Source organism: Petaurus breviceps, unplaced genomic scaffold (assembly GCF_028583685.1).
Source record: "Petaurus breviceps papuanus isolate PSGF00001 unplaced genomic scaffold, PetGlider_PUasm1.0 400, whole genome shotgun sequence".
NCBI lineage: Eukaryota > Metazoa > Chordata > Mammalia > Diprotodontia > Petauridae > Petaurus > Petaurus breviceps.
This window is the reverse complement of record NW_027186316.1, coordinates 6,217,975-6,245,372: the sequence shown is the minus strand read 5'-3', so window position 1 is coordinate 6,245,372 and position 27,398 is coordinate 6,217,975. Positions and strand designations below refer to the sequence as shown.

The 27,398-nt window shown below is 42.3% G+C and overlaps 1 protein-coding gene across 3 annotated transcripts in view; it reads right to left on the bottom strand.

Annotated features, from left to right (window-relative positions):
• NUP62 (nucleoporin 62) overlaps positions 1–27,398 on the bottom strand; it is a 65,382-nt gene that overhangs the window by 15,264 nt on the left and 22,720 nt on the right. For all 3 annotated transcript variants that reach the window (XM_069100446.1, XM_069100445.1, XM_069100444.1), the window contains exons 6-12: positions 26,323–26,424; positions 22,035–22,152; positions 13,188–13,332; positions 12,952–13,001; positions 12,691–12,825; positions 10,913–11,024; positions 1,287–1,353 (exon numbers count right to left, since the gene is read on the bottom strand). In XM_069100446.1, coding sequence (XP_068956547.1) covers positions 1,287–1,353; positions 10,913–11,024; positions 12,691–12,825; positions 12,952–13,001; positions 13,188–13,332; positions 22,035–22,152; positions 26,323–26,424 — 729 coding nt within the window. The remainder of the gene's footprint in view (positions 1–1,286; positions 1,354–10,912; positions 11,025–12,690; positions 12,826–12,951; positions 13,002–13,187; positions 13,333–22,034; positions 22,153–26,322; positions 26,425–27,398) is intronic.

Genomic DNA, 27,398 nt, shown 5'->3' with positions numbered 1-27,398 from the left:
AGAGAGAGAAGGGACTGTAGCTGCTGGGACATCAGAGGACAGCTGACTCTAAGAGGTACTTTACTTCCAAACACCAACAGTTCTGTAATTCAGAATGACTACTCCCGAGGTTTCATTGCCTTTCTCATCTTTCTATGCATAAGATGTTTAATTTATAGAACTGAAAGCAGAGAACTAATTTGCATCACATAACTGAAGCTCTGAACTATAGGATTTTTGCTTAAGTTTTAAAAAGAAATGAAATATTTATTGAGTGGATTTTATGTGTAAACCCCCAGGGCTTGGCTGGAGATAAAAACAAGGTTAAGACAAAGAAAAAAGGCTTTTGCTCAAGAATCATGAAGGAGAAGAATATGCCTGAACTCCATCAGGTCTGTAGAATCAAGGCTGGGACAAAGAAAGGCCAGATGAAATTAATGAACCAGATTTTATAATCAAAAACATCCCCATCCCAAATCACTTAAATTGCATTCAGTTCAGGTAGGTAGCGTTTCTCCATCAAGGCAGAAAGGCCTATGTAGGTCCTTGGAAATTTGATTTTGAGTCTTCTATCTATTAATTAGCAAGTAATTCACTGGCAATGGTGAGAAAGAGAAGATAAACACTGAAGTGCTTTACAATTGAAATCATTAGGAGGATGTTGACTTCTTGGTAAATAATTGTTACAATGACCAATAAGTACTCAGTGAGCATCCTAGGGCTCAGTGTCCTGTTGTCAAGGAGCCACTTAGTAAATGTGGAGAGGTTTATCACCGGGAGATGAAATCACTGGCAACAAATTTTTTAGCCACAGAAACTCTTGAATACTTTGCATCATAGAGGAGTTTCTAATTGCTGGGAAGTGAATTAGCAAAAGGAAACACCTCTTTATTCTAAGACTCCAGGAACACTTGAAGCCAGTCATTTTACCAAACAGTATCCCACTGTGGACACACCACAAGACAGACAAAACCCGTGTCTGAGGCACCCACGTTAAGACAGTAATTGGGGAGGACAAAAGGACCTGTAGCATCTCAATCAGCAGTAAGAGGAGACCATCCCAGGCTCCCAGGTCTGGAGCTGGAAGGGGCCTTCGAGATCAGCTCATCCCACCACCTCCTTTTCCAGAACACAAACCCAAGGCCCAGAAAGCCTAAGTCACTTACTCAAAGTCACTGAGGTAGGAAGTGACAGAGTGAGGAAGATTCAAACTTGGACCCTTTGACGATCAAAAAGCTCAGCGCTCTTTTCACCAAGCTTTAACTTTTGCTCTATATGGCTAGCTAGGTATACCCATTAAATCCTACCTGAATTTTGGTCAATCCATTGAAGGGAATCCATATGTGCATTCAAAATTTTACAGATCTGCTGGAGCTAAAAAAAGACAAAAACTACATGTTAGGTTTTGATCGTCAGACCTGAAGGAGAAACAAAACTGAACAAAATGACTTGACGGTGGTGGTAGAAGACCCAAATGGACGCCATTTCTCTGCTTGCTAACTGTAGGGTTCATACACACTTGTCTTAGAGAGTACATGTTGCTTCTTCCTGTTTTATATTGTAAAATTCAATCAGTCCTTTAAGGCAACTTTCTGTGAGCTGCCATGTGCAAAAGAACAGAGGCCAGGAACAATGAGGGAATTTGTCTGAGTCAGGACTCAAGGTACTGCTGCTAAGTGGGAGGAAACACAGGGAGACAAACAGAAAGCAAGTTAGAAAAGTGCCTGAAGATCTGATGGAGAGTTGACTGCCCCCGGTGGAGAGCGGATTAAGGTTAAAGTCTCTGTCCTGTCCCATCCTGTCCCGTCCCAGTCAGACTCGACACCTCCCCTGCCAACACTGATGGTCTTTGGATGCTTTGAAAAATTCTAGTTGAAGAGTTTTGCACTTCAGAGTTTAATAGAGCTGGTTGTTGTTGCTGAGTCATTTGTGACTCTTCCTTGACCCCATTTGGGGTTTTCTTGGCAAAGATCCTGGAGTGGTTTGCCATTTCCTTTTCCAGTTCATTTTACAGATGAGGAAACTCAGGCAAACAGGATTAAGTGACTTGTCCAGGGTCACACAGCTAGTATATGAGGCTGAATTTGAACTTGGAAATGATGACTCTTCCAGGCCTGGCACTGTATCCACTATACTACCTAGCTGCCCATATAATAGAGCTGAACAAAGAGCCATAGCTTACTTATGTCACTGGAGGGATAAGCATTAAAAATAAACAAGATGATGTTGGGAGGGGGCAGGAGTAGCATGTGGGGTTGATCCTGTAGTCCCAATACTGGGATATTGGCTGCTTCCCCTCCCCAGTCAAAACAAGTGAATTTGAGATGCTCTCATTTCAGACCCATTGCCTCCAGAAACCTGGACATGGTGGCTCTTACTTCCATGAGAAGTTAAAGTGGGGAGGGGCTGGTGGGATTTGAATTCGTGCTCCCACAAGCAGAATCAACATGGTGTGACACTGAGGATGGTAGTAATACTGGATGCCAGTAAACTCTGCCAAGTGAACACAGTCCTGAAAACGTGGAGGCAGAAAACCTAGAACTGGGAAATCTAGAAATGAATTCAAGTGGGAGTCACTGTGACATGAGGTGTGGAGGGAGATGGGGACATCAGTCAGTGCCAGCCATGAGGGAGAGTACATTCTACTCACATGTACAAAGTTCGGGCAATGGAATTGAAGGGAAGAGGAAAAAGGTCTCATGGGACAGCTGGCATTTGAGCTGAGTGTTGAAAGCAGAAGTAAGGAAGGAGAGAATGTGGAGATGGGGCAAAGTAAAGGTATGGAGAGGAGACAGATAACATCATGGGTGAGTGACGAAGAGGAAGATGGCCAGGGTGCCTGAAGCATAAAGCATGTGAAGGAGAGTAATAAGAGACAGTGACTTTGCAAAGCTGGCCTGGAACTAGCCAGATTACAAAGAGGGTTGTAACTGCCAAAGAGACAAGTCTGTATTTGATCGCCAAGGCCATAAGGTATGAAACCGCTTGCTTCTAGGGCAGGGGAGTCACGTGCTCAAACCTGGGCTTTAGGAAGATCACTCTGCCACTTGTGTAGCTGGAATGGAGAGGGAAGGGACTGGAGGCAGGGGGACTACCCAGGAGGCCTCGGCCAAAGTGCAGCTGAGAGGCAAGGAGGGGGTGAAATGGGGTGGTGGCTGTGGAAATGGATGGCATGAGGCAAATGGCAAAGAGGCTGTGAGCAGAGATTCAACAAGATTTGGCAACTGATGGGAGAAGTGGGCTGAGGAAGAATGTAGAGATAAGGATGACTCCGAGGCTGTGAATCTTGGTGACCAAAAAGAGATTTCTATAGCGAAATCCTCTTCAGAAACAGGGAAGTTTGAAAGAGGGGTGAATTTTGCAGGTAAAGATTTTCTTTTGGACCTAAGACCTTTAAGGGCAGGTACTATTTCATTTTTTGCCAGGAGAAAGACTAAACTAGGAGGGTTAGAGCTATAAGAAGTCATCTGGGGAACGAGGATAAATGAACCCATGGGACCTAATGAGAGTATGCAGAATACGGGTTTTTAATCTAAATTTCAAGGGGATTATGAACTTGGATGGGGAAAAACCCCCACATCTATATTTTAACTAAACTTTGGTTCCCTTTGTAATTTTATGTATATTTTGTGTACTTAAAAACAAGATTCTGAAAAGGGGTCTCATTGGTTTCCCCAGACTGCCAGAGAAGTTCATGTTCAGAACTGCTGGTGTAGAGAGAAAAGAAAAGGCCCAGGACAGAGACCTGGGAGGGGAGGCAGGATGCAGGATATAGCTAAGGAGACTGAGAAAGGTCAGACAGGACAGGCAAAAAAGAACAGCATCACAAAAACTAGAGAGGAAGAGTGGTCAGCTGTATAAAATGCTACTGGGAAATCTAGAATGAGAACTGAGAAAAGGTCAGGGAACTTGGCAATTAGGAGATCACTGATAACTCTGCAGAGAGACAAACTTCATAGGACCCAGACTGCAAGGGTGTAGGAATGAGCAGAGAAGTGGAGGCCATGGATGGAGACAGCTTTTTCTAGGAGTTTCAGTTAGTAGAGAGAGATACAGAAGATTAGATAGAGGATGATGGGAAGTGGGGGAGCTGTACACATAGAAGGGCTGGTCTTGGAGACAAGGGTCACCTCTTGAGGCCTTTGGGGTAACACGGGATGATGGCAAGGGGTTTTATGAGTAGGAAAAAGGGAGTTTTTGGTGACTGGCTTCTATTTTCTCAGTAACCACAAACATACGTGAAGATACAGTACTATAGGGAGCAAATCTCCCTTTCAAATTTCATATCTGATAGCTTTAGGTAACTGGGCAGCTAGGGGGTACAGAGCACCAGGCCTGGAATCACAAAGACCTGAGTTAAAATCTTGCCTCAGATACCTACCAGTTGTGGGACCCTGGGCAAGTCACTTCCTGTTTGCCTCAGTTTCCTCATCTGAAAAATGATCTGGAGAAGGAAATGGCAGACCACTCCAGTATCTTTGCCAAGAGAATCCCAAATGGGGTCATAGATTGGCAGACATGGCTGAAAATTTTAGATAACCAATCTATACTTGAAACCCCTAAGGTAACAGATTGGATAGTACTTTGGAAAAAATGAAAGCATCAGAAGACTATTAGTTAAATATGAACTAGCACTTCAAATTACCTTCGACTTTCAATCAAACAATACTGAATTAATGAAGTCACTACATTTAGAAGATTCTGTCTAAAATCCCAAATGTTTGTGAATAATATTGAAGGACCTGCACCAAAGCAGTATGTTAGAATAGTGTTACTGATGAAGTACCACCAACAAATAAAATGATTTTTTAGCAAAAGCCAAGTCAAAATAGCTTTTGCGGGGGCAGAGCCAAGATGACAGAGTAGAAGCACTACCTCCCCGCGGCTCCGGCTTCCACCTTCCCCAATCCATGTAAAAAGGGGACTCTAAACAAACTTTGGAGCTGTAGAACCCACAAAATGACACAGAGAAGCTAACCTCCTGCTGAGGACAGCCCAGAAGGCCAGCAGGAATCTAGTGCAGCGCTCTGGGAGCCTAGCCCAGTCCTACGCCAAGGCTTTAGCCCCAGGGTGGGACTGACCAGCTGCCGGCCAGGAAGGACTCCAGATCAGCAGCAGCTGTGGCTGTTTCCAGATTTATCAACACATAGATGTGAAGGACAAAGTGAAAGGTCAGTGCAGTCTAGACTTTGGGACCCAGTAAGTGGGAGTGTGTGGCTTTTGCCCCCTGGGGCGAGAAGCCCCTGAGACGCCAACACAGCCAACCAGTGTCACATGGCATCTTCAGCTCCTGGCCTGCAGAGTACAGGGGGACCAAGCACCAATATGAGGGGTAACCGCTCTGGCTTTAACCTTCTTGGATGTGGATTGAAGTCTAGGGTAGATGTGCTGGGGTGTGTGTCCAGCTTGCCAGAGCATGTGGAGACCTCAGAGAGGGCACCCATCTAATACCTCTAGCAGCTGAGAAAACCCCAGCGTTTGGGACAAAAGTTCCCCTTGTCTGGTGGCAGAGTCCTACTGTGGCAAAAAGCCCAGGGCTCAAGTGACTGAGGGGCGACACGACCAGGCAAAGGAAACAAACCAGACAGAAGATTCCAACATTACACTCCTATTTTGAGGACATAAAGGATCAAAGCATGGAACAGGAGGAAGATGGTGAAGTCAGAACTCCTGCACCAAAAGCTTCAAAGGAAAATACAAGCTGGTTACAGGCCATAGAGGACCTTAAGAAGCAGATAAGAGAAGTGGAGGAAAAATTGGGGAAGAGAAATGAGAACAATGCAAGAAAATTATGAAATGAGAGTCAACAGCCTCACTGAGGAAAATAATACCTTAAAAAACAGACTGACTCAAATGGCAAAAGAGGCTCAAAAAGGTAATGAGGAGAAGAATGCCTTAAAAAGCCAAATTTGCCAGATGGAAAAAGAATCTCAAAAGCTCACTGAAGAGAATTATTCCTTCAGAATTAGATTGGAGCAAATGGAAGCTAATGACTTTATGAGAAATCAAGATGCTGTTAAACAGATCCAAACAAATGAAAGAATAGAAGGCAATGTGAAATATCTCATGGGAAAAACCACTGACCTGGAAAATAGATCCAGGAGAGATAATTTAAAAATTATTGCACTACCTGAAAGCCATGACCAAAGTAAGAACCTAGAAATCATCCTCCAGGAAGTTCTTAAAAGAAGACTGCCCTGATGTTTTAGGACTGGAGGGCAAAACAGAGGTTGAAAGAATCCACCAATCACCTCCTGAAAAAGATCCCAAAAAGAAAACTCCTAGGAATTATAGCCAGGTTCCAGAATACCCAGATTAAGGAGAAAATATTACAAGCAGCCAGGAAGAAACAATTTGAATAATGTGGAAACACAATCAGGATAACCCAGGATCTGGCAGCTTCCACACTGAGGGATCCAAGGGCTTGGAATGTGATATTCTGGAGGTCAAGGGAGCTGGGATTAAAACCAAGAGTCACCTACCCAGCAAAACTGAGCATCATGTTTCAGGGGAAAATATGGTCATTCAGTGGCACAGAGGACTTTCAAGCATTCTTGCTGAAAAAACCAGAGTTGAATAGAAAATTTGACATTCAGATACAAGAAGCAAGAGAAGCATGAGAAGGTAAACAGGGAAAAGAAATCATAAGGAACTTATCAAAGTTGAACTATTAACATTCCTACATGGGAAAACAGTAATTGTAACTTATGAAACTTTTCTCAGTAGTTGAAGGGATTAGAAATATATATATATGTCTATATATGAGGGTATATGGGCATATGAATACATATGTGAATGTGTGTATATATGTTTACAGGTATACATAGAGGGCACAGGACCAATTTAACAGGAAGGGATGATACTTAAAAGGTGAAATTAAGAGGTGAGAGAGGAATATAATGAGAGGAGATGGGGAGAGACAGATTGGGGTAAACTATCTCATACAGAAGAGGCAAGGGAAAATGGTTACAAAGGAGGGGAAGAATAGGAAGGAAAAAGGGAATGGGTCAACCTTATTCCCATTGAATCTGGCTTGAGGAGGGAGTGAAATACACACTTAATAGGGTATGTCACCCTCCAGGAGAATGGGGGGGAAGGGGATGACAGGGGGAACGATGGAAGAGAGGGCAGGCTGGGGGGGGAGGGAAGTTGGAAGCACCCACTTTTGAAAAGGGATGGGATCAGGGTGGAGAGTGGAGTGGGTAGGAGGTGGGATGGGAGGGAAGTGTAGTCAATCTTTTACAATATATCTACTATGTTGTTGTTTTGCATTAGCCACACATGTACAACCTATACTGAACTGCTTGTCTTCACAGTGGGGGTGGGTGACAGGGAAGGAAGGGAATGAATCTGGAATTGAAAGTTTTAAAATCAAATATTCTAATATATATATATATATATATATATATATATATATACTATTATTCATACTATCTTACATGTAATTGGGAAATAAGATATATAGGCACTGAGGCGTAGAGGTCCACTGGCAAAGTCGAAAGGGGTATGGGAGAAAATATGGGAGAGAGCAGATTGGAGGAGGGGATATCCTGTGGGACTGCTATTTTGGGGCAATGGGTAGGGGAAAATCGGGGAGAAAATTTGTAACTCTAAATCTGGCAGAAACGAATGATGTAAATCAGAAGTTTTAATAAAGCATTAAAAAAAGAGTCTGCCCACTATGGCAAATATTTTTAAAAAAATAGCTTTTGCAATCTTAAAAAAAAATTATAGCATGATAAGCACCAGTCTGAGAGAGAAGGAAGACTTTCATGATTTTAGCAGCTTTTTTTCCTGACAAGTAAGAGCAAGAAAGGGCCTTGTATACCAAAGCTATTTCTAGGCTCTGGCAGACGGCCCATAGAAACAGTGTTTTCTTGCTTGGGTTATAATAAATCCGCTACAAGAAGAGTATTGTATAACAAATGTTTCCTCTGGTTCCTGTCCATCGATTTGTCCTGGCTGAGCACAGAGCTGAGCTCTTCACACTGTTGTCCCGCCATGACAATTAGCAATTGGCATTTAGCTCCATGGTGACAAGGTCAGAAAGGAAATCTAGTCCTTAGCCCATGAGAGACAATCATGGGGAAAGGGTTTACAGGACAGACGTAGGAGACTTGATGCTCCAAATTGGAGAGACAACTGAGGACAGGCTGGTGGACAGTGGGGCAGGAAGGATAAAATTTCGAGAGGGACCTCTCTGGGAGCTAGACAAGGTATCTGTTGAGATAAGAGTAGGGAAGGTTAAAGAATCCAGAGACATCTTGAAAGGTAGATTGAAGAGAGGGTATTTTTCCTGTTTAAGAATCCCCTGACTTCAGCTTAAGATCTAGTTGAGAAGAGAAGGAATAATCTATCACCCCAAGGGAGAACAATGGAAAACATGCCCTAGACATTACCTTAGAGGTTTCAACTAAAGATTATCTAAAATATCAAATATGAATTCTGAAAGGGAGATTTGCTCCCTACAGCACTATATCTTTAGGTGTGTTTGTGGTTACTGAGAAAATAGAAGCCAATCACCAAAAACTCCCTTTTCTCTGCTCTGCATCATAAAACCCTTGGCCACCAGCCCCTGTAACTCTAGTATCTGAAGAGGAAAGGGAAAAAAAAAAAAGCATCGAGGCTGGTGGAAGAGCAGGAAATGAAGGGGCTAAGGAGCCAAATCCTCACCACACTTGTGAGATACTGGAGAAAATCCACTTTGGCTTTTCAAAGTCAAGTGAAACCCAGCAAGTCAGGAACCCCAAAGCTGGACTCAAAACTTGACTCTAACCCCCAAGATTCTTCCCTTCTCTTAACTGAAGCACAAACCTGACGTCTTATTGCCCTTAATGGGGCTGCTGTTAGTGTCAGTGAGCTGTCAATCTCGCCCTGTTCTATCAGGTGTGTTTTGGGGGGCCAGAAGGAGCAAGGAGACATTTAGCAAGCAGCAGACTACACAAGGGATGTAGAAGTAAATAAAGATGAGGACTGGGTGGAGTCAACAGTAAGGGCTGGCTGGAGCAATGTTATGTCCAACAGCACAGTCCTTCCTGCTAAAAACAAAGACCACTACCTGACCCAACTTTACCCTCTACCTCCTCTTAGAAAAAAAAAAAAAAACAAAGGAAAACAAATGGTTACAGGTGGCATGGCAGGAGAGGCTGGCTGGTGTGTGTGGAGAAAGCAGGCCAACAATCAGGTCCTTTTCATAGTCAGGTCTGCCGACAACAGACACAGATTTCCATTCAGTCCATTCATTATGACCAAATTAAAACAAAATTCCAGTTATTTTTATCAAAAAGAAATGCTTGTATATAAGAAATTCTTGACTATCTAAGCAAATTCAGGGAAGCCACTGTTTTATTAACTGGACCTGGGATGTCATCTGTATCAGGAGGTCCAGGTAAGGAACTCACTCTCCCAATATAGGCCTGCTCTGCCATTTACAGTTTTAACAGCCATCTGGAATAATGGGAGGTGGAGTAGCTTGAATTGTTCAGAATGTGGCAGAGGTGAAACTGGAACCCAGGCCTTCCTGACTCCAAGGCTAGTTCTCTATCCACTGTCACGCTGCCTCTCCATAACAATGACAATCTAAAATCAATCTTATTTGGAATCTATGACATTCATTTTGAGACCTAGAAGAGTCTTTAGGAATTAAGTTCTGTGTAGCAGAAGTCAAGATCGGATCACAGAGCTAGGCTGGAGTGCCAGATCCCACTATGCCCCTGGACAAATCATGTGGGGCCTTTGGTTTCCTCCTGTGCAAAATGACAATGACAATTTCTGCACTACCTGCCCCACAGGGTTGTTAGGATCAAGTGAAGGTGTATGCAAAGTGCTTTGTAAAGGCAACAAGTCAACTTTCAAGAGTTGCCCAAAGTGTCACAACTAGCTAATGGTCTTCTGGCTCCCAAGCCAATAAAGTCTTCACTACACCATGCTACTCCTTACTTCATAATTTGGCAAGGGGCTGCCTGAGGAGCATAAAAAATGAATTAGTAGGAATAGTTAAGTACTGACAAGATACACACACAGACACACACACACACACACACACTTTTCTTTAAATAAAAATACTTTGGAGTTTTGTGGTAATGAAATTTTGTTATAATGAATGCACTGATGCCAATTTGCTGTCCCAGTCTCCAGACCTGGATATGAAATAGAGCCGATGTCCAGTTTCTTCACAGTGAATGGATAAGTAAAGTAGGAGTGCAGAGGTCAATCAAGTTACCTGTCTAGACCTCGTAACCACTGCAAACCATAATCATCAGCTGGAGAAAAAACCAGAAAGCCAGAATCACATGTGATCATACTGTCAGGCCCTGATACAGAATCAGATTTAGAAAGAACTCTTATGTCTGAGGAGTTATTGTACCAGGGCGGGAAGAGCATTCACTTCTATAACCAAGGCAAGATGTATTCACATACACTAAATTCTCAGATGAAACAGAACATAATTTCTCCAAAGAAACAAAAATAAATCACAGTATCATTCTATAGCTGTATCACAGATTTAAATCAAGTTTACATTCCTTTGTCTGTGATCGTGTGTTCTCAATTCCAACACTTAGCAAACAAAGAACTTTTGGTATGTTACAACCCATTTGCCCATGAGTGAACAAAGGAAGTCACCCAAGCACACAGAGAATAACACCCAGGTACACACGTAACCCAAAGGGGTATGTGGCCAATACGTGAAATGGTACAGAAGGAGGTGAGGAGAAAATGGGGCCTTCACTAGAGAAGATGGTTAGGAAAAAGTTACACATGTGAAAGCTTAGAAAACCCTGCAAAACTGAAGTGGGCAAGAAAAGGAAAACCTCCTCGGAATCTCTGTGTCTCTGGAGGTAGGCATGGAGACTTGAAGGAGGAAGGCAACGGGAAAGTGGAAGCAAGGAAGGTATGGCCCCTCCGACACCCAGAGGCAGTACTGCATACTCACTGGGTCACTGGTGTCAGGAGGCCCTCCAGACATATTCAGGTGCTCAATAATGTCCTTCAGGTCCTGGGCCATGCGCTTCAACTGAGCATCTATGTTCTCTGCTAATTTATAACTGTAAAACAATGGCAATGTTTCAAGTTAGTTTCATACAACGGGATATTAGCTGGTAGGGTTTTTCTGCTAAGTACTAAGAGACCTACACTTTCAGTGTGGCCACCCTGCCCAACCCCACATGACCAGTGACAGCCATTGAAAGCAGAGCCCCTCCTGGGCAAGGTGTTCAAGGAATCCCAAAGCCCTGAAACAGGTCAAGGCTCATTGGTCCCTTGAGTGACCCTGACTTCACTAACACCCTGCTTCACAAGTCTATGGAGTCCTACCATTTTCTTGGTCAATAACCTTGATAATATTCTAAAACACTTCAGTAATAAAGAACTCTTAAATGCTAAAATTATCATGACATTCTAGAGTGTGCAAAAAATGAACAAATCTGTTCCCCAAGTCTGTGATGAGTCAGAAACGGCTCACATTTCTGAAGTACTTAAAGGGTAACAAGGTACTTCCCCTACAACAACCTTGGTAAAGTGGGGGAGTTCAGGACTTATCATCTCCCTTTTACAGATAGGAAAGTCAAGGGTCAGAGAGGGGCATGGCCTTGCTCATGGTCACACAGCTAACAAGTATCTGAGATGGAATTCCACCAGCTTTCTTTCTACTTACACACCGCTGCCAATTACAGAAGCCCTGATAAAATTCTTATGCTCACTAACCAGTCAAAAGAAAAAAAAATTAGTGTGTATGGAATTTTGAGAACTAAAGTAAATGGAAGCCTTTTCAGTGATTCAGTCAGATCTATCAATACTCATTTGCTGATTTCTCTGCCTAGGTATGGAGATTACTTGTGTAGGCCAACAAAAATTCATGGTACTGGTTTAACATAAGATAAATTTGATTGCACAGAACAATTCAGGGAACATCATCTCCTCAAAGATTTCTTCATGCCCTTGTTAAGACCTCATGGCCAAAGCTGTCTGTTCTCTGGATACTGCACAAGACAAAATTAAATTCCTAGAATACAAAGATTCACAAAGATTAAAACACAAAACCAGGATCAGAACTGTGCTTTTATCATATTCTTATGTTGTTCCATGGGTTAACTAGCAGGTGCATCTTTTCATAAGGATAAATCACTAACAATATGATTTGATTTACTTAGAATCTAGCTCCCACAGCACATTCGCAAATATTCTCCAAACATTTCATCACTTTGCAGAAAAACAAAATAGGAGAGCTACACTGGGAAGAGTAAGGAAGAGACAACTCCAAAATACTCCTGAAACACCCCTGCCATTTGACATTGAGGACAGTTTCCCTTCAAATTAATCAAGTGCTTTGAAATAGCAACTGATTTATCAATAAAGCAAAGTGGGTCCAGAAAGAGCCCAAATCATGCTACTTAGCAAATGAAACTGCTTTAGTATTTCTAATTTGAGAACACATTTGGCAAGTACAAATGTTTTTAGCGACGCAACAGTTATGTATGAAATCATCCCTATTTTACATCATGTATAACAATTGTCAGATGGATGACTCGGTTTCCCAGTCGTCTGGAAAAAACTAGTCATTAAGAGAGAGCAAGCCAGAAAGATCTTGCCTCTTTCTGCCAGTCCTCTAGCCTTCCCCTCCAAATTTCCGTCATCCTCCCTTATGAGACCTTTCCATAGCTGCCACAAGCCCCAGCTGGGCCAGTTCCTCCGGACTTGGACCAAAGCACTTACGTTTTCTCTCGCTCCTCATCTGCATGCTGCAGATAGATAGTCCCACTCTGCTCCTTCACAGCCTGCTCCAGAGGGACCAGCAGGTCCTCCAGTTCTTTCTGCTGTGACAGGATGAAGTCTAATTCTTGGTCCAACCTAAAGAAATAACTCCAGTCAGCGGAGGAGCTAAAAGGTAGTTGAGAAGTGTCCAAAGAGAGCAGAGTGATTCAAGAAAGCAAATTCCCTGATCTCCTAACCTGGGGAATTTGCCAAAATTCCTACCTTTTCTGATCCAGCTTCACTTTCTCTACTTCTCTGTGTAAAGAAGTAATCTAAGAAACAAATAAGAATGTGCAATGATGAAAATAATGCTGCTCCAAAACCAAAGCAAATGAGAAGTACAACCCCTTTAAGAGTTAGTTCACCTGTGATAGGCAGATTAAGTTAGCTTTAATAGTCACCATAGGAGGAGAATTCTTTCTTTGGTTCACCATAGTGGATAAAGATTACCTTCTTACCTTCTCACCATTCTCAATTAATGTCCGGTCCCACGCATTCACCTGTGTGGCCTGGTGAAGGAAATATTTCTCTTGGTCCTCCAACTCAAGACTCCATTTATTGATCAAACTTTCCAGCTGAGCGTAAGTCATCACAGAGGTTTTGCTGAAAAAGATGGGATATAGTCCCATAATAGGTACAATGATTCTTTTTTTTAAAGCAATTGGGGTTAAGTAACTTGCCCAAGGTTACACGGCCAGTTATTTCTGGGTGTGGTGCTAAGTATCAGAGCCCGGATTTGATCCCAGGTCATCCCGACTCTGGGGCCAATGCTCTTACTCACTGCACCACCTGGACACCCCTACAATGGTTCTTAAGAGTAAGGAAAAAAGATCAAGAATAGTAAGAGGCAGGGAAATGCCCAAGGTACCTGGTGTTTGTGCACCTAGAACAAATGATCTTTTTTGTCCCATCCCTGCCATCTTTCCAGGTAAGTCTATCTATGCCTCTTTCAAAAAGTTAATATAGCACCATCAGTCAAAAAATCAAAAGAGTGGCAACCACCATTGCCAGAAAGAGACAAAAAGAAAGGGGATGGCTGAAATCCCATTTTAAGAAGGGTGTGTTTAATAGAAAATGGCTAGAAAAAGGGAGACCTGCAGGATCAGGGTCAATAGTAGTACTGGCCTCCAGGGAAAGAGCTACATGATCATTCTTTTTTTATAGTCATTGTCCTGGCTTCTTCGAAGTCAGATGTGGGGGTGTGGAGGTAGGGACCAGATATGAATAAGTAGAGATGAGAGATTCAGTCAGGGAACAAGAGGCACTATCTAACAGCAATATTGTAAGGATGATCAAATGGGAAAGTGGTAAAGACTTAGCAACTCTGATCAAAACAATGATTCAAGACAATTCTAAAAGAACCATGATGAAAAATGCTATCCATCTCCAGAGAGAGAACCAATGAATTCTGAGTGCAGATTGAAGTATATTTTTCTAACTTGTGAAAATTATTTTTTGTTTTCTTTTACAAGGCTAATATGGAAATTTTACCCATTCTTCCTCTATCTTCCTCCTCCCAATGTATCCCTCTTTCTCACCCCTTCATTTTTTAAAACAATCATCTCATCAAGTCAGCTCATACCTATGCCCTCTGTCTATGTATACTCCTGCTAACTGCCCTAATAATACAGAAAATCTTATGAGTTACAAGTATCATCTTCCCATATAGGTACGTAAATAGTTTAACCTTATTTAGTCCCTTATGATTTCCCTTTTCTGTCTACCTTTTTATGATTATCTTGTATTTGAAAGTCAAATTTTCAATTCAGACCTGGTCTTTTCATCAGGAATGCTTGAAAGTCCTCTATTCCACTGAATGACCATATTTTCCCCTGAAACATGATACTCAGTTTTGCTGGGTAGATGATTCTTGGTTTTAATCCCAGCTCCTTTGACCTCCAGAACATCACATTCCAAGCCCTTCGATCCCTCAGTGTAGAAGCTGCCAGATCCTGGGTTATCTTGATTGTGTTTCCACAATATTCAAATTGTTTCTTCCTGGCTGCTTGTAATATTCTCTCCTTGATCTGGGAATTTCGAAACCTGGCTATAATATTCCTAGGAGTTTTCTTTTTGGGATCTTTTTCAGGAGGTGATCGGTGGATTCTTTCAACCTCTATTTTGCCCTCTGGTTCTAAAACATCAGGGCAGTTTTCCTTGAGGATTTCTTGGAGAATAATTTCTAGGTTCCTTCTTTGATCATGGCTTTCTGGTAGTCCAGTAATTTTTATTTTATTTTTTTATTATTATTTTTTAAAGCAATTGGGGTTAAGTAACTTGCTCAAGGTTACACGGCCAGTTATTTCTGGGTGTGGTGTCAAATATCTGAGCCCGGATTTGATCCCAGGTCTCCCGACTCTGTGTCTGATGGTCTTACTGCGCCACCTGGCCACCCCTAGTCCAATAATTTTTAAATTATCTCTCCTGGATCTATTTTCCAGGTCAGTGGTTTTTCCAATGAGATATTTCACATTGCCTTCTGTTCTTTCATTTGTTTGGATCTGTTTAACAGCATCTTGATTTCTCATAAAGTCATTAGCTTCCATTTGCTCCAATCTAATTCTGAAGCCATGATTCTCCTCAGTGAGCTTTTGAGATTCTTATTCCATCTGACAAATTGGGCTTTTTAAGGCATTCTTCTCCTCATTGCCTTTTTGAGCCTCTTTTGCCATTTGAGTTAGTCTATTTTTAAAGGTGAGATTTTTCCTCAGTCAGGCTGTTGACTCTCATTTCATAATTTTCTTGCATCATTCTCATTTCTCTTCCCAATTTTTCCTCCACTTCTCTTATCTGCTTCTTAAGGTTCTCTATGGCCTGTAACCAGCTCATATTTTCCTTTGAAGCTTTTGGTGCAGGAGTTCTGACTTCACTGTCTTCCTCCTGTTCCATGCTTTGATCTTTTTTGTCCCCAAAACAGGAGTCTAATGTTGGGTTCTTCTGTTTGCTTTGTTTCCTTTGCCTGGTCATGTTGCCACTCAATTACTTGACTTTTGGGCTTTTTGCCACAGTAGGACTCTGCCACCAGACAGGGGAGCTTTGTCCCCAATGCTGGGGTTTTCTCAGCTGCCGGAGGTATTAGTTGGGTGCCCTTGCTGAAGCCTCCACTCACTCTGACAAGCTGGACACATACCCCAGGACCTCCACCCTAGACCGCAATCCAGATCCAAGCAGGTTAAAGCAAGAGCAATTACCCCTCAGTCTGGTGCTTGGTCCCCCTACACTATGTAGGCCAGGAGCTGAAGCTGCCACGTGGCAGGGGTTGTGCTGCAGCCCTCAGCAGCTTCTCACCCCTGGGGCAAAAGCCAACGCACTCCCAACTACTGGGTCCCAAAGTCCACTGTGCACTGACCTCTCACTTTGTCCTTTGCATCTATGTGTTGATACTTCTGGACTGCCACAGCTGCTGGTAATCTGGAGTCCCCCCAGCGTGGGGCTGGGCTGGCTGATTCCTGCCAGCCTGCCAGGCTGTCCTCAGCAGGAGGTTAGCTTCTCTGTGTCATTTTGTGGGTTTTGTAGATCCAAAGTTGGTTTAGAGTTCCCTTTTACATGAACTGGGGAAGATAGAAGTCAGAGCCATGGGGAGGATCTGCTTCTACTCCTGACTTAGATTGTTTCTTGATGTCTTGGGGAGTTATTAACTTCCACTTGCCCAATTCTAATATCAAGATATTTTCCTCAGTGAGCTTTTATGCCTTTTTCCATTAGGACAATACTGCTTTTTAAGTTCTTTTCTTCAGTGAATTGTTGCATCCCCTTTACCATTTTGGTCAATTCTGTTCTTCAAGGTGCTATTTTCTTCGGTAAGTTTTTTGCGACCCTTTTACAAAGATGTTAATTATCTTTTCATAGTTATCTTGCATCACTAATTTCTTTTCCAAATTTTTCCACTACCACTCTTATCTCTTAAACTCTTCCAAGAATTCTTCTTGGGTTTGGGTCCAATTAGCATTCTTTTTGAGGCTGTGTTTGTAGCTGTTTGCACATTGTTGTCTTCTGAGTTTGTCTTGGTTTTCCCTGCCACTGTAATAAGCCTTTTATGGTCAAGGTTTTTTTGTTGTTTGCTCATTTTTCCAGCCTATAGTTTGACTTTGAACTATGTTAATATATTAATGTTGGTCTCTGCTCACCTTGGCGTGGTAAGGCACTGTCCCAAGCTTCAGGTTTTTTGGTGCTAGCCCTGAGTTTGCAAGTTTTTGGTGCTTCCAAGATGGTAGAATCTGGGGATAGGCGTGATCACTGCTCTCCTGATCCGTGCTCTGGTCTTACCAGAGAGCGGGAGGTCCTCTGTTCCCCTTCAGCTGCAAGCATTAGTGCTCCTCCCTACCTTGGAACTGTGACCAAGGCCCCTGGCTCCCTTGTAAACAACCTAAGCACTCCTCTCTGCCCTAGAACTGCAACCCAGAATTACTATGGTAACAGAGTTGCTAATCAGTGTCAGCTGTACCCAGTGCCAGTATGTGGCCCCTGTAATTCCTTTCTGACCAGTTGTCCAACCCCCTTACTGCCTCTGGGTTGACAATGCCCAAAGCTGCTTTTGCCACTGCCTCTGCTGCTGCTGCTACATGCAGGCACTCTGAACAGGTCTCCACCCTAGTGTCACTGACCTCTCTTGCCGACCTCCTAAATTTCCTTAGGCCAGAAAAATGTTATACCCTGACATTTTGATGACTCTGCTGCTCCAAAATTTGAAGTGTTATTTTAAATGTTGTTTGAAGAGGGATGCTGAGAGTGCGGCTGAAGATAGCGCAAGTCTTTTAACTCTCATTTCTTCAGCAATTTGTTCAGTTCCATATGTTCCCTTTTATCTTCCCATTAAGACTCACCCAAAACTGAGAGACATTGAAGTCTCCTGTCAATATTGTGTTACTATTTCTTCTTATAGCTCAGATAATATTTCCTTTATGAATTTGGATGCTAAGGCATTTGGAATATATGCTCATTACTAATATTGGTTTGTTGGTTATGATTCCTTTTAGCATAATACAGTTTCCCTTTTCATCTCTTTAATTTTTGAATGTTTGTTTCTACTTTGTCTGATAGCATGATTGCAACTCCAGCTTCTTTGGATTTATCTGATGTATAGTAAATTTTTCTTCTATCCCCTTTATTTTGTGTATGTTTTTCCTTTTTAAACATGTTACATGTAAGCAACAGATTGTAGGATTTTTGTTTTCTTACTTAATCTGTTACTTTTTCATTTTATTGGACTGTTTAAGTCATTCATATTTAAAGTTATGAGAACCAGATTTTTTATTTTCCTTTGTCTAATATTTTTTAAAGTTATGAAACATAGAATTATGTTTTTTCAGTTACTTTAACCTTTTTTAAAAGATGGTCCTGTTCTCACTGGCTCTCATTGTCTCAGTCTGATTTCCCTACTGTTGTTACCACTTTCCCTTTAGGGTTTTGCTCATTAGTTCCCTTGTCTCTCTTGCTTTTAACTGATTATATGTAATTATTATCCCCCTTTTCCCTCTTAAGTTAGCAGATTTCTCTCTTCCTCTCCTCCCCTTCAACTAGTCCTGTTCATTAGTTTTTTAAATTTCATTTTTTGATGCCCCTTTCCAAAAAAGGAATTTTTGTTTCTTATTGTTTCTTCTTAACCTTACTTTCTTCATTATTTACCCTCTCTTTTTATCTACTCTAGACTCTGACTCTTTAATTCATGACCCCTATAATTATCTGGTATCTCTTTTCTCTCTGTTTTTGTCATGCAACCAAAGCTTCCAAGATATCCATTCTAGGCTCTTCTCCCTTCTAGGCGGTTTCTGCTACTGCCTTGTAGAGCTTGCCCTGTGAATTCCTGTTCTCCATTGTGTCTTACTCCCAGAATAATGCCAATTACTGCAGGTGTCAGAGAGGACAATTACCCATAACAGGGACCTTCCTTCACCAAGTAAGTTCTTGATGATGCAGTGTACTACTGATCTATAGGCTCTGTTGTTCATCTCTCTTTCTCCATTTGCCTCAAAATCTCCTCCCTGGGTCCATGCTCTCCCACTTCTACACATGCCAGCTGCCCCCAGGGAGTTCCAACTGCTTCCCCATTCCCAGATAGGATGAGTATTTTTCAAGCACCAAATTCCGCAGGCAACACCCAACCCCAGATTTAGTGTAGACAGCTAGATTGGCTCTAGCCTACTGCAGCTCACAAATCCTGAGTTATATGATTCATTAACTTTAGCCTTCTTGGTAACAGGGATTATATATACACGTACATCCATGTGCAGAGTCTATGTCCTTTGACCCATCAATGACATTTCTGGACATATACCCCCAAGGAAGTCAAAGACAGAAACAAAGTTCTAATATATACCAAAGTAAAGAACTAGAAACAAAGTGAGTACTCATTATTTGAAGAATGACTGAAAAAACGATGGCTAACAATCAGGAGGAAAGAGAAAGGTGGGAAGATTTGTATGAACTGATGAAGAACAAAATAAGCAAAATGGCTAAAACAAGGTAAATGAACAGATCACTAAAATGAAGCTGAGCTTTGAGTAAAAAAAAAAAATCAATGAAGGCCATGAAAGAGATAATGAAACATACTCCCTTATGGGTGAACACTAGGACAGGGGTGGCCAGGTGGTGCAGTGAGTAGAGCACCGGCCCTGGAGTCAGGAGGACCTGAGTTCAAATCCAGCCTCAGACACCTGACACAATTACTAGCCATGTGACTTCGGGCAACTCATTTAACACCAACTGCCCTCCAAAAAAAAAAGCAAAAAAAAAAAAAAAAAAAAGAAATGGTCTGTGTATTGGGCATTTTCATCTAATTGTTTTTCTTTGTCATAAAAAAAAGTTCAATCTGGAGGGGATAGAAGCAAAATGACTAATTTAAAGACAAAAGGCATTAGTAAAATGTACTTTTTTAAAGGGTATGCTGCCTTCTTGTCCCTGTTGCTGCTCCTGGCAGCATTTCATTCTATCTGGCCTCTGACACTTCATAACCGTGTCAATGGCAAGTCATTTAACCCATGTGAGTTTCAGTTTTCACATGTGTAAAATGGGTATCCTAGGATTAAAGACTGAGAACTGGAAGAGACCAGAGATCTCTAATTCAATTCCTTTAGTTGTACTTGCTCTTTCTTTTGCTGAGTAGCCTCTGGTTCCCTTCAATATGCTCAAAAGATGAATGGGCAAAGACAAATGGGTAGGAAGCTCAAGTGTCCCTGTGAACTGGGAGGCACTGGACATGGATGGTAGGCAGCTAAGCAGGGGGAAGGATGAGAGATATGGCTTCTTACTTAATAGAAACCATTTCAGAAGAGAAGACAGAGATTCACTGGAATGATGTGACTACAACACAGAGGACTAGTTAGCCTTGGCCTTGCTCCTTGCTGGAGCACCACCCAAGGCAGTATTGGAAATCATTAGAATCACACAGGTCTTCACTGGGGTTGGACGAAATGGAGCCTACCAGATTTGGAATGGGGGAATCTCTTGATGCATTCATTGTGGGCCTGCAATTAAAACATTTTCGGTTTTTCTTTGATGCTCCACGAACCCAAGTACTGGTAGAGAGGAGTTTACAAAGGGTAACACAGGAGAGTACCAGTCGATGAAGTTCTTAGATTCTACTCGGGTGAGCAAAAATGAATGAGAAAAGTGTTATCTATCTCTAAGGGGTTGTTATGAAGATAAAATAAACATATGCAAAACATTAAGGGTGGTAAAGGGATGGGAATAACCATTTACAAAGTGCCTACAATGTGCCAGATACCGTGCTTTTAAAAATATCTCATTTGATCCTCACCCTGTGAGGTGGGTGCTGTTATTACCCTCATTTTACAGCTAAGGAAACTAAGCCAAACAGAGGTTAAATGATTTCCCCAAGGTCACAAAAGTCACAAGGCTGGACTTGAAGGCTGGTCTTTCTGACTCCAGGCCCAGTGCTCTCTCCATTGTGCCACCTAGTTGCCTTTACAAACTATAAATATTATCTCTAATTTATCCTACATATATTTTTTTGTATATAGTTATTCTCATGCTGTTTCCCCCTTAGACTGTGAGATCCTTGAGGGCAGGGACAGCCTATGCCTGCTATATAGTTTAATGCTTATTGGCTGACCAACCAATATTCAGCTATTATTACTAACCAGTGCTAGGACTCTCAGAAAAACAAAATAAAAACTTTATTGGACAGGGTATACAGGGGTTAAATCTGTTGGATAGGATTAGGTAGATATGGGCAAGAATGTCAGTTCCTCCAACACTTTCCTTTTCACTGGTAATATTTTTGGTACTATCCTTTTCCAGCTGCTGAACCTGAAATCAAAGTGCTTCTCCCACCCATCCTAGCTAAATTCTGGTACTCCTGACCTTAAGCAAACATGGCTCTAACTGCCTTAGCACCTGATTAGAATCTCCTTTGTTCCCAACTTTGCCATTGGCTATGTCTCCTTTCTCCAAGATCCTGACTCCTATGTTTCTGACCTTATGGTAATTTGATCTCGGGTGTAACCCTTTGCTTGTTGATTTTACCTCAGGACAATAATGGTTAAACCAAATACTGTGTTTTGTTGACCTAATAGCTTGTAATTAGGACATACATCAGTTACATTAATAAACCACCAAAAGCTAGAAACTGAACAGTTATTTGATGATTGTTATTAGAAAACTGTGAGTCCCAGAAGACACTGGATAGCTAAGCAAAGATTAGACATTTCAATCTTTAGCTTGATGGGACAGAACCACCTCCCATCATTCAAGGATACTGGAACAAACACTTATGGGGTTAGAAAGTGTTCAAATGACAGAAAAAAAATTGTTAAATAAAAATAAGTTAAAAGTAGTAGATTTATTTTAGAGATATTGGCATACTCATTAAAAGGTTGCTAGAAGCACTGGGGTTTTTTTAGTGGTGTTATGTTTTCTAACAATGGAATACATTAAAACCAAACCCCACCATAAAGAAAGCCTGACCTCAGGAATCAAAAACCCAAGCTCAAGTCCTTGCTGTGACATTAACAAGTAATGTGATCTAAGACAAATCACTGTCTAGGACCCAGTTCCCTCCTTTATAAAACCAGAGGGTAAGACTAGATGGTCACTGAAGTTCCTTCCAGTTTATGGTCCATAGACTCGTTCTCCTAGTATTTAACAAAGACAAATAAATTAATGTTTCTGTCATGGCATTACAGAAATCTAGCCTCTAAATTGATCTGGGTTCAGAAGCAATTTCTCTGTATTTGAAACACCTTTGGAAGATAGCCAAGTGAGCTATGTGAACCCAAGAGGTTGCCTGACTGTTCGTGCCTCATCAGTGAAGTGAAATCCAGGAAAACTTTGAAATCAGGTCTCACCTTGGAGCTGTGGTAACTGAGGGCAAAGTGGCACAGGTAGAAGGGATGATGCCAGTGCTGGGTGCTATCAGTGACTTTAGATTCAAGGCAAAGCCTGGGGCAGAAGTTGAAGTCGTAGCTGAAACAAAAGGATATGAAGTTAAAGAGGAGAATCAAGAGCCAATGATTTCACTTAGCCCTTTCAAAGGCAGGGAAGGCTGGAATTTGGATGGTGATATTACTATGAAAGAAATAGAGGGGAGAGGGCCAATGGAGGACCTCCAGAGCCATGGAAGTGTCCCCTTCTCAGCACTGCTTCTGGCCAGGAGCTGAGCAGCCTTGAGTAAAACGGTCCCTGGGGGTTTCTAGCACTGGATTGAGTGCTGAGGGCAGAATCTCAGGTCTCAACTGTCCCCATCACACCTCCCACCTGAAGAAATTCAGTTGGATATCTATTAAAGTAGACGATGAATCAATTAAGAAATATCTATTAGAAATGTCTAAAATTAGTTGCCATTTGATCTGGGAGTGGGTTTCCACATCTGACACTAAAATCAATCTACAAAACAACAATTTATTAAGAGCCTACTATGCCCCAGGTATTGTGCTAGAGCTACAGATAACCAAAGTAAGATAATTGCTCTTACAAAGCTTATATATATTTTTTTAAGCAATCGGGGTTAAGTAACTTGCTCAAGGTTACACGGCCAGTTATTTCTGGTTGTGGTGCTGAGTATCTGAGCCCGGATTTGATCCCCAGGTCATCCCGACACTGGAGCTGGTGCTCTTACTCGCTGAGCCACCTGGCCACCCCAAAAGCTTATACTCTTTTGAGGAGATACAAAGTACTCCCAGATAAGTAAACACAGAGTAGATACAAAATAAACAGTGATGCGTGAACACACTAACAAATGGGTGGATCAGAAAAGGTTTCCCTCCAGAAGGGTTTCAAAAAGTAGAGAAGATACAAGTATTCTAAGAATGGGGGGTGGGGAGGGTGGTGGGAAGGGGGATGTAGCAGCTTGTGCAAAGGTGTGGAAGGTCATCTATAAGAAGGCCCGCAAATTATGGTAACCCTTCACTATTCTTCCTCTTTACATTCAAGAAACTGATTTTTAGCCATTTTGCCTGCCTTTCGACTACATCACTGTTCAATGACAGTTTTTCTTCTAAAACACAAAAGATAGATGAATGAAATACAATAGTAAAAAAGGTAAAATTACCCCAAATAAGACTATCAATAAAAGATAGAGGGAAGCAATGACTTTATCAAATGATAATATCACTTTTTTTTGGGAGGGGGGAAGGCAAGGCAATTGGCATTAAGTGACTTGCCCAAGGTCACACAGCTAGTAAGTGTGTCAAGTGTCTGAAGCCGCATTTGACCATAGGTCCTCCTGACTCCTGGATCGGTGCTCTATTTACTGCCCCACCTAGCTATCCCGGTAATATCACTTGTTATTTTTGTGGGTTTGGATGAACAGAACTTTGGGGTGTCTTTGATGATATCAACCTCCTGTCACTCACTCATCCTGTTTCATAGCCTTGCAGAATCAGGAGGCCTAAAAAAAACTTCTGCTTGCCAAATCTGCATAGCAAATCCCAGGAACTCAGCCCCCTTCAATTATTTCCAGCCATTAGGCTCCATCTTTAGCCCAGCTGATCTCCTTCTTTCTGCCTTAGTCAACTGCCTGTTCTGTTATTTGACCAGACCCCCAATTTCCCACAAATTTAGGTCTGCTGGCTAATGGATCCCTAAGAGATTACACTGGTCAATCCCCAATCCAGGAACCAAGAGCCACAGGCTGCTGCAGTTTCAGCTTTCTTCTCTGGGAAGGGTAGGGAAAGATAATGTCTAACACAAGGACAACCTCAGTTCAAGGACTGGAAGGTGCATGCCTCAGGGGCAGGGGCTGGTGATGGCAATGTGCTCCACCTCAAAAACTGATAATGGGCTCCCTCTGAGTGGCAAAGGGTTGGGCTGGCCTAGGAAGAGGGCATATCTGGAAGATCCAAACCCACAAAAATGACAGCCAAAGGCTATGTTAAAATTGGAGAGAGGATTTACTAAACTAAAGAGAACTAAAATAAGAGGATGGGGGTGGGAGGTGGGACTCAGGAACATAACACTCAATACTTAAGCTACAGACATATCCTATACATAATCTGGGCCAAAAGATAAGGAGACTTTTATCTCAGCGTTCTTGGAAGTATGACAAAAGCAAATAGTAAGTCATTAAACTTTGCTCATCTGAATCCCCAGAGGTCAGTTAGCTCCCACTTGGTTCTGGTCCATCTCTGAATAAGTACTTAAGAAATCAGATGTGTAACAGGACCAACTCAGGGGATGTACCCTTTCATCCAAGGTGGGCCTAAGGACAGCTGCCTCTTCTCAGATACCCTCAAAACTGAAAGACCAGTTGTGTCTTTCAGGGTTGGGGGCTTTGTTCCCATGTCTGTTTTTATGGCACATTCCCTCTTCCGGCATTCCCTAATCTTGGAATTAGGCTAATAATAATCTGTACTCAGTGTCTGAGGGTATAGTGGGGAAGCCCCAGGAGTAAAGGGCCTACCACTCAGTGTGGGATTAGCCTGTGAACAGCCCCTGTACTTCCAGTGGGGGGAGGGGGAGAAGGGAGAGGGAGACAGTACAAGCAGCCACAAGGCAAATGGACCCAGCCAGAGTTCACACTGGCTACAAATGCATTCTCCTTTCCCTTCCATCTTTCATACACTTATCGGTCCAACAAATTGAAGTATTTTTTCAGGGCTGCAAGGAAAGCCGGAGGGTCTAATTTGACTCACTGGAGGACTCTGTGATAGGGGTGGCCAGGTGGCACAGTAAGAGCACCAGCCCCAGAGTTGGGATGACCTGGGATGGAATCCGGCTCAGATATTTAGCACCACACCCAGAAATAAAAAAAAACAAAACAAAACTGGCCGTGTAACCTTGAGCAAGTTACTTAACCCCAATTGCTTTAAAAAAAAAAAAAAGAGTCATTCTTGGGGGCGGCTAGGTGGTGCAGTGAGCAAAGCGCCGGCCCCAAGTCAGGAGGACCCAAGTTCTGCTCCAGCCCAGACACTTAACACCCACACAAAAAATAAAACTAGCAAGTTACTTAACCCCAATTGCCCTCCAAAGGAAAAAAAAAGAGTCATCCTTGATTATCCCTAATGAAGAAGACAGGTGGTGGGCTACACAATCAAAAATAACAGTGAACTAATACTATTTGGCTTTGCAACATGTCTCTGAATTTACACAAACAGATAGATGTTCTGATGTTCTGGAACTTCACAATACAAACCAAAAATGTAAAAACCACACCATCCAGCTTGCCTTCCCAGGCACTCTCTTCTTGGTCACCACCTATTATTTTCCGGGGCTTGACTCTGCACTGGGAATGCTGTGGTTTCTCTGACCAGGGTCAGGGATCCCCCAGTAACAAAGCAGGGCTCAGCCCTGGGGTTATAGCAAGTATTCAAGGGTTAATGCCTCCATGGATTGGAGGTATTAACATTGATTTAAAAGGTTCTCTTTTCCTCAAATTAACATATATACCACAGTAGGTCAACTTATACCCTTTAACATATGATATGCTAATAAAATAATTAAGAAAACAAAAATCTAAAAGCAAACTTTGCTCAGAACAAGTATAGCACTGATTGTAGCCAAGTCAAAAAGGAAAAGTTAATACCACAACAGAAGAGGAAAACTGGGAAAAGAAAGATGGCAGTCAGCTCAGAGCTGCATTCCTTGTATCTGGCTTTCTCAGCGGTATTCTACTAATGCCCTGCCATTGAGAAATATCTGTCCCCTCGCACCAACATGGCCCTTTACAAGACACAATTTCACTTGTTCCTCAGAACAACCTCGACAATTTTACAGATTTTTCAGAAAGGTTAAGTGGTTTTGTCCAAGATCAGAAGAGCCAGGACTAAATAAAAAGCTAAAAAATCCCAGGTCTTTTAATTCCTCCTCTGGTGCCATAGTCCCAGCCACCTCTCAAATGCTTTGCAAGCATTTGTCTTGGAGTCTGAAAGGAGGTGCCAGCTCCAATACAGCCTCTGACACGCATCTGCTCTCCAACACTGGGTAAACCCTCTTATCAGCTATAAAATGGAGAGAATAACTGGGCTGTGATGAGGCTCCACAAAGACAAGGCCCACAGAGCCCCTAGCGCTCTCCATGGTGCTATGAACACTAGCCCTTTACCAAAGTTCCAGCTGTGGGGTCTGACTTCTCTCACTGCAATGGCAGCCTCAGTAGCCTCCAATGAGACCTCCATGTAAGCTGGCAAACCGAACTTACTAGTGGTAGTAGAAGTGGTTGCACTTGTTGAACCAGAAAGCTTTAATCCAAATCCCAACACTCCAACACCAGATGCTCCAATGGAAGTGGACGGGGCTCCAACTGTTGGGAACAATGACACACATCACCCTTTTAATACAGTATAAAAAATGGAACTTAGTTGCTGAAGAACATCTGAAAACCCTTTTTGTTGATACTTTGTTCATCCTGATTAAGGTTTTTTCTAGCAAAAAAAAAGAAAGTAAAGCCCAGGGAGGGAAATGAGTTGCCAGATGGTATATACCAATTCATCAATTAAATGCGGATCAGTCCAACAGCTCTAAACTTTAATCTGTGATCTTGACAATATAGTATACCTTCACAAATGTGTCCTAATTGAAAAGGAAGTCTATGTGAATCAAGAGAATTTTTCTAGATCACAGTCACATTCCAAAACTAGTCTCTTTGTGCAGCAAAGTGCTAACAGCATTCTACTAGCTAGCAACCATTTTCAAATGCTCACCTATGCCTACTTCACTGCAGAGTGGAGGCCAAAGGTCTCCATTCTGATTCCAGCTACAAGAAGAATTGCCGTTCTCTGCACTCACCACCCCACAATGGGGATGGGGGCGGGGGGGAGGCTCTTTATAGTATTGTAATAGAACCAAGCTGATGCTAGAACAAAGTTGCAGTGAGATGTCACAGAACCATTACAGCAGGGCAGAGCTAGGTCAAAAGGAAAATCTGACACCTGCTGCTTGCAGCTCCTTCTCCAGGATGAGAGAGAAGACAAAGCCAAGGACATATCAGCCTCTAGAACATGGTAAGTCCCTTGAGAAGAGAAAGTCCTGAGACCTTCACTGAAACTGCATACAGAGCAACAAGATCATTGTGGGACCTAATACATTATACAGTGCAAGGTTCAATGTGCTCAGAGATCTGTATCTTGTCCCTGTCCCTTATTCCCTCACCATGTTCACACAGACAGTGAGATTTCCCCTTCCTTTTGACACACCTGGGAAAATATCCAATTATTTTTGCCAGGTCTAAAAAGTTGCTTCAAAGTGGTACACGTGAAGATACTGTAGATGCTTTAA